General features: G+C 43.7%; 1 protein-coding gene across 1 annotated transcript in view; it reads right to left on the bottom strand.

Annotated features, from left to right (window-relative positions):
- Positions 1-1,803, bottom strand: part of LOC149462501 (uncharacterized) — a 28,615-nt gene extending 26,812 nt beyond the window's left edge. The window contains exon 1 of the mRNA XM_089676836.1: positions 1,770-1,803. Coding sequence (XP_089532962.1) covers positions 1,770-1,803 — 34 coding nt within the window. The remainder of the gene's footprint in view (positions 1-1,769) is intronic.
- Between the last annotated feature and the right edge of the window lie 5,907 nt (positions 1,804-7,710).

Genomic DNA, 7,710 nt, shown 5'->3' on the forward strand with positions numbered 1-7,710 from the left:
CTCTGGTGGGTTCCTGGTATTAGGTGGCTCCATCATATCCTTGTGTCCTTCTGAAAACTCCTCCATCACTCCATACTCCTCATCCTCCTCTTTATACTCTTCTTTACCATCAATATTATCATCCCCGAGGATTCCACTCTGAAAGATATAATAAAACATTCATTGTAACAAACATGCTGTGTATAAATCACAACTACCAATAATTGTCATCATCTACCTGATGATGGTGAGGGATGGTGTGACCTTCCTGTGTGGAATCCCGGGAATACAGAGGACGGGGACATCTCTCTGGTGGGTTCCCATGACTGGATCCATCTGTAGGAAACACACACACTGACTGAATCCATTGTTTCTATGTGTTTATCAGATGATGGGGGATCTAGGTGGATCCTCCGTACTGCTCTCTCCTTTACAATAAAGTCTCCTCTTACCCGGTGATGTGAGGGGCGGCTGATTGTCCATCATGACGTCCTTGTAGAGATCCTTGTGTCCTTCTAAATACTCCCACTCCTCCATGGAGAAATAGACAGTGACACCCTGACACCTTATAGGAACCTGACACACACAATGATACAGTCACCATCCAGACACATCCCTTGTCTGTAACTGGAGAATGTCCCAGAATTCCCGGCACCGCTCACCTCTCCTGTCAGCAGCTCAGTGTTCTCTCTGGTGACTTCTAGAATCTTCTTCTTCTTTCTCTCTTCTATCAGGGAGGGAGGTGGAGGCAATGTGATGTCATATGATCTCCAGACTTCACAGGAGGAAAACTCTACATCTGAACACAAATAGTCACATCAAATGATATTCCCAGAATCCTCCTCACCTCTCCATTCAGGTCTCCATTTTATTAAAGCCCCACTTCAGGCTGAGGTATAATTTCCCCCCACAGGACCCCCACACTACGCAGGGTATAGGCTTGTTGCAGCATTCTGATGTCATTACATACAACGCAGGACCAACAGTCCCACTTTACATGTGAGGATACCAAGGGCCCCCACATCCTAAGAGCATCAGAAAAATATCAGATGGAGGGACATTGGGAGGAGGAGCTGTGAGGTCAGTGTGATGTTTCCACCCCCCAGGGTCACTGCAGGTGTGGAGAAAAGCTGTGTAAGAGGATATGGAGGAGAGATGAGGAGGAGATCCAGGAATCAGGAGAAAGGTCAGGGCAAGCAACAGACGAGCGCATCCAAGAGACCAAGCCGGGGTCACTACACAGAAAATCAATCCAAGGAAACAACAGGCAGGACGAGGAATAGCAAGAAGGAGCTGAGAGACAAATGAGAATATTGCTCAGCCAATGGGAGATGATCTCAGCATGACTTCCATCATGAAGGAGATGAGGGGGAGGGGAGGAAGTCACTGAAGGTGACCATAGATCCATGGAAATTCAGCTGGTTCAGCAGGGATCGCTCACATTTCCATCCATGTGTGGCCACTGCCGGATAAAAGCCACTCCCCCAGCGGCTGCAGCCAATAGCTTCAGTGCTGATCTGTGTACTCTGAGAGCGAAGGAGTCCCCCCATTGTCAGAATACAAGAGTGCAGCGGGGAGGATTCCCCCATCCACCTCCAATGTGTGGATGGGGGAATCACTTCAGGTTTTATGGTCATCCCGCTGGCTGAACGATAAAACTGAACCATGTAGGCCAGCTTTGGGGGCAAATATATTATCATCAACTCCTCCCCCTGAAGGGGTTCATCTGCGTATTACCTCCTCTGCTGCCACATCCAGGAATGTCTCCTCTCTTCTTCCTCCTGACTCACCTCTCCACTGGAACTTTCTGTCTGTATCTGACATCACTTCCTGTCTGTACCTGACATCACTTCCTGTCTTCCATAGAGACTTCCTGTCTGGGTAGAAGTGAGATACCCACCTTGTGGAGCTCAGAGGAACTGCAGCCCCGAGAAGCGTCTGGTAGTGTGACCCCGGCCTTGTGCTGGGTGTGTATGGACTGTAGATCCTTATAGAGGGGTCACCTCCACTCCCACCAAGGGGGACAGAAATATATGACTCCTCGGGGGAGGGGTTTTGGCTCCTTTGATTTTGCAGTAACATTGATTGCAGATTTAGTCCTGTAGAACATCTAGTATATGGATACAAAGCCCCCCAGCTGGGAGTAAAGGGTGGAAATGGCTGGTGACCCCCAGATTTGGGCAATGATGTCATCACTATAAATGGATAAAACCCGCGCTATGTGTAACAACTCCAAACCTACAAAAACCTTCTAGCGGACTGCTGCTGTAACAAAGGGAAGGATTCCCTGTCATCTAGAAGAGCATTATGTGTCACAGCGCTGTCCTATTGTGTGTGCACAGAAATCATCACAAATACACTACAAATATGTGGAGACATTCAGAGATAAAGAGCTCGGGGCTCCAAATCCTATTCTCTGCACATCCACTGCTTCCACTTTACACCCACTTCATTGGTCTTATGGGGTTTATCAATAAATGAAGGAAACTGAACCGTGTGCAAATCCATCCACAACATAAAGTGCTTTGTGCTCAAGATGCTGCTCCCTGCACATCCACTGCTTCCACTTTACACCCACTTCATTGGTCTTATGGGGTTTATCAAAAAATGAAGGAAACTAGTTTGCAGAGGAGGAGCCTGAACATGGCGCCAAGCGGCAGATCAATGTGAGATCTCCCAGCACCAGGCGTCTCCAATGTCCCATTACAGCACAGGAGGAAATCCCCTAGGAGCAGCTGCCGTGACCTACCTGGGATCAGGAGTGGTCCCCTGTGGAGGAGAGCGAGGTGTGCGGACCCTTCCAGGTTGGGCTGGCCGGCTGGTGATGGAGAGTGAGAGTGCGGCTGAGGCTGGAGGAGGAGGAGAGCAGAGATCCAGCGTGGACGCTGAGCATTCACATTACTCGCTGCAAAGGAGTCCTGGGAGCTGGGAGAAGCTGGTCGGTGTGAAGGAGTGCAGGAAGTGGCGGACCTCTCTCCCCTCTCCTTACCACCCCCCTCCTTGATACCATCAGGCTGGAGCTGTTGGGTCCCCTGTAGGGGCACTGAGGGAGCCCCCCCTTGAAAGCTGTACCAACAGCCAGGGAAGCAGACATCTCACTCATTCAGGAGAAGACCCATCTGAAGACTGAATCATCTGGTGTGGAGGAAGAAGAGATCAGGATGGTGACTGAGATGAAATGAAAAAGGAAAATTTAAATGAAATAACTTATTATAATTGTAATAACAAAGTGCAGCGCTGAGAAATTGTGTAAAAAGCAAATAGTCCGTGGTTAATAGCTACATATAAATATATAGTCCCAAGAAAAAGCTGATGAAAACCAGGAAGCAATGGAAAGAGTGCGCACTCACCGGACGCGCATGGAAAATGCGCATGAATGAATAACTCCTGGAATCCTAGAGTAGATGGAGAGGGTGAATTCCAATATGTAGGATCAGTCAGCCTGGGAAGATATATCAGAGATCCGGAGGTCCCCTTAAGGTTGGTATGATTTACAGCCAGACTCCAACAGCTCCGTCCCTCTGGTGGTGATAGGTGAGTACTACAGGGACCCTGCAAATGGATTTAGCTCCCAATGGGAACCAAAAAACAGGTGCCCATAGTGTAGTATTTTTAAAATAAGTTTATTAAATGTGACTCAAAATGACAGGCAGGGTAGTAAGGCTGTGTACAGTACATATATGAAAGCAGAGTACGCAGCAATGGTACTAACCCTGAATTAAAATGGCCGCGGGGCTGTCTCGTGGCTCCGGGCAGAAGATGACGTCATGCTCTGTTGGTTCCTCCTAAGGCCTTTCGTGCCCAAGCACATCATCAGAGGGGATACCAACCAGAGCATGACAGACGTCCATCTGATTTATTCTGAATCGCGGCGTTCGCGCATGCGCAGTGCGGCGCCGCCATTTTGCCGGAGTCTGTGGAGTGCGCCTGCGCGACTCCATAGACGCCATTTTGCCATAGGTTGACAAGCATATGCAGTTCCTGATATAAAACGGTTGTTACTAACATTAAGTGGTACAACCAAAACCTAATAAAATTACATTAGGGGTCAAATAAAGATGAGGATTACAAACTAATACTCAATGTAACAGATGGGTAAAGTGTCAGACCCAAAAAAATCTATTTAATAGCCAAATGATAATCAGGATTATTATACTCTGCATTACGGCAAAAGGGCACAAGGTGGTGCTAGCTCCAATCGGAGTAAAGCACTAATAATGAAATGTACTGCAGAAAGGAACAACCTATTATATAGTTGTAAAAATTATATACATGATGTTACATAATATATAATAAAACATGTACCAATATCAGGATATGTTATACAATTTCCTAAAAAATCATGATAAGACTCACTATAAAATCAATAAAAGATAAAAATTAAAATAAAAATAAGATAAAATAGTATAAAAGAGACAAAGGAAAAAATAAAAATACCAGGAATCATGGGATATTAAAGGGCCTAATAGGGCGAAAGATGTGTAGCTTAATAGTAGTCAATTGTTTGCAATAAAGCAGTTGACATCAATTTCTATATTGTGTCCTAGTGGGTGTAAAGTACCCAGTTCATATACCCACTTAGTTTCTGCTTGTGACACTGCACGCATTTTGTTCATGCCTCTCCAGTGTGGAGAGATGATATCAATGGCCGTAAACTTAAGCGAGGTGGGATCTTGATTGTGATAGATCCTATAATGATTTGATAAAGCATGGTCCTTGTATCCTTTCTTAATATTGGATACATGCTCGCGTAAACGATCACGTAATCTCCTAGTGGTGCGACCCACATATTGTTTTAAGCAAGGGCATTGTAGTAAGTACACTATGTACCTACTATTACAAGAAATGAAATGCCTTTTAGTATATGTTTTACCTGTAACATGTGAATTAAATGTATTTACCCTGCGTTTCCTGGTATTACCACATTTACAAATAACGCAGCAGAATAATAAAAAAGAATTGGGATATTCTTAAGACTGATCCAATTTTGAGTAATATTCTGCCAGACAAACCAGAAATTGTGTTTAGGAGAGCGTCCTCTATGAGACACAGTCTGGCACCTAATGTCATTGACCCCCCAAAAAATGTAAAATTATTTGCCGACCTAACGGGTTTTCATCCATGTAACAGGTGCGTTATTTGTAAATGTGGTAATACCAGGAAACGCAGGGTAAATACATTTAATTCACATGTTACAGGTAAAACATATACTATAAGGCATTTCATTTCTTGTAATAGTAGGTACATAGTGTACTTACTACAATGCCCTTGCTTAAAACAATATGTGGGTCGCACCACTAGGAGATTGCGTGATCGTTTACGCGAGCATGTATCCAATATTAAGAAAGGATACAAGGACCATGCTTTATCAAATCATTATAGGATCTATCACAATCAAGATCCCACCTCGCTTAAGTTTACGGCCATTGATATCATCTCTCCACACTGGAGAGGCATGAACAAAGTGCGTGCAGTGTCACAAGCAGAAACTAAGTGGGTATATGAACTGGGTACTTTACACCCACTAGGACACAATATAGAAATTGATGTCAACTGCTTTATTGCAAACAATTGACTACTATTAAGCTACACATCTTTCGCCCTATTAGGCCCTTTAATATCCCATGATTCCTGGTATTTTTATTTTTTCCTTTGTCTCTTTTATACTATTTTATCTTATTTTTATTTTAATTTTTATCTTTTATTGATTTTATAGTGAGTCTTATCATGATTTTTTAGGAAATTGTATAACATATCCTGATATTGGTACATGTTTTATTATATATTATGTAACATCATGTATATAATTTTTACAACTATATAATAGGTTGTTCCTTTCTGCAGTACATTTCATTATTAGTGCTTTACTCCGATTGGAGCTAGCACCACCTTGTGCCCTTTTGCCGTAATGCAGAGTATAATAATCCTGATTATCATTTGGCTATTAAATAGATTTTTTTGGGTCTGACACTTTACCCATCTGTTACATTGAGTATTAGTTTGTAATCCTCATCTTTATTTGACCCCTAATGTAATTTTATTAGGTTTTGGTTGTACCACTTAATGTTAGTAACAACCGTTTTATATCAGGAACTGCATATGCTTGTCAACCTATGGCAAAATGGCGTCTATGGAGTCGCGCAGGCGCACTCCACAGACTCCGGCAAAATGGCGGCGCCGCACTGCGCATGCGCGAACGCCGCGATTCAGAATAAATCAGATGGACGTCTGTCATGCTCTGGTTGGTATCCCCTCTGATGATGTGCTTGGGCACGAAAGGCCTTAGGAGGAACCAACAGAGCATGACGTCATCTTCTGCCCGGAGCCACGAGACAGCCCCGCGGCCATTTTAATTCAGGGTTAGTACCATTGCTGCGTACTCTGCTTTCATATATGTACTGTACACAGCCTTACTACCCTGCCTGTCATTTTGAGTCACATTTAATAAACTTATTTTAAAAATACTACACTATGGGCACCTGTTTTTTGGTTCCCATTGGGAGCTAAATCCATTTGCAGGGTCCCTGTAGTACTCACCTATCACCACCAGAGGGACGGAGCTGTTGGAGTCTGGCTGTAAATCATACCAACCTTAAGGGGACCTCCGGATCTCTGATATATCTTCCCAGGCTGACTGATCCTACATATTGGAATTCACCCTCTCCATCTACTCTAGGATTCCAGGAGTTATTCATTCATGCGCATTTTCCATGCGCGTCCGGTGAGTGCGCACTCTTTCCATTGCTTCCTGGTTTTCATCAGCTTTTTCTTGGGACTATATATTTATATGTAGCTATTAACCACGGACTATTTGCTTTTTACACAATTTCTCAGTGCTGCACTTTGTTATTACTATTCTGCTGTTTACGGGTACACTGTGATTACCTCTAGTGCTAGCTGCTTGGTTAGGAGCGCTCACTTTATACCATCCTTAACTTATTATAATTAATTGGAAATGTGAAGTAAGTCTGAGGGGGGGAGGCACCCAGGGGACAGAACCCCGGGGGAAGAAGGATAAACTAAAATCAATAGGACCCAAAAGGGGACTGGATACTAACAGAGGTCTTTAGGAGGGGAGAGAAAGGAGAAAAAGAAAAAGAAAATGTCAACAGTATGAAAAATAAAGGGATAAAAGGAGGAGGGCCAAAGGCCTCCCAGACAAGCTCAATTCAAAATATATACCCCAACAAGAGAAACAGACCCCCGAGAGACAGCAAGGAATAAGTGGAAGAACAGAGATGGAAGCACTGGAGAATGCTCTAGATTGTCCTGGACATGACCAACGTTAGTCAGGATATAGAGGAAGGAGATACAGGAAAAACAGCGGATTTGGAGAACATAGAAGAACAAAAAAAGAACTCTCAATTACCCACTAAAACAGACATTGCAGAAATGTTTAAAGGGTTAGAAAAGTCAATAAAACTGGAGATGGCGAAACTACACAAAGATTTGGGGCAGGTATTGAAGAGGGTAGCAGAGACGGAGGAAGAATTGGATAAACATGCCCAAGCCATAATAAATTTATAGAGACAGATGACGGAAATGAGAAAAGAACAGAGAAAGCTGCTATATAAACTGCAAAATCAGGAGAACAGGGATAGAAGATGCAATTTAAGGATTCCAGGTTTCCCCGAGACTTCCCAAGGAGAAAATGTAATGGAAACAACAGGGAAAATGCTTGTAATAGTAATGGACAGACCTGCAACAGAGCCACTTAAAACTGATAAAGTA

This window comes from Staurois parvus, unplaced genomic scaffold (assembly GCF_062004578.1).
Source record: "Staurois parvus isolate SC_StPar_1 unplaced genomic scaffold, SC_StPar_1.0 ptg000174l, whole genome shotgun sequence".
NCBI lineage: Eukaryota > Metazoa > Chordata > Amphibia > Anura > Ranidae > Staurois > Staurois parvus.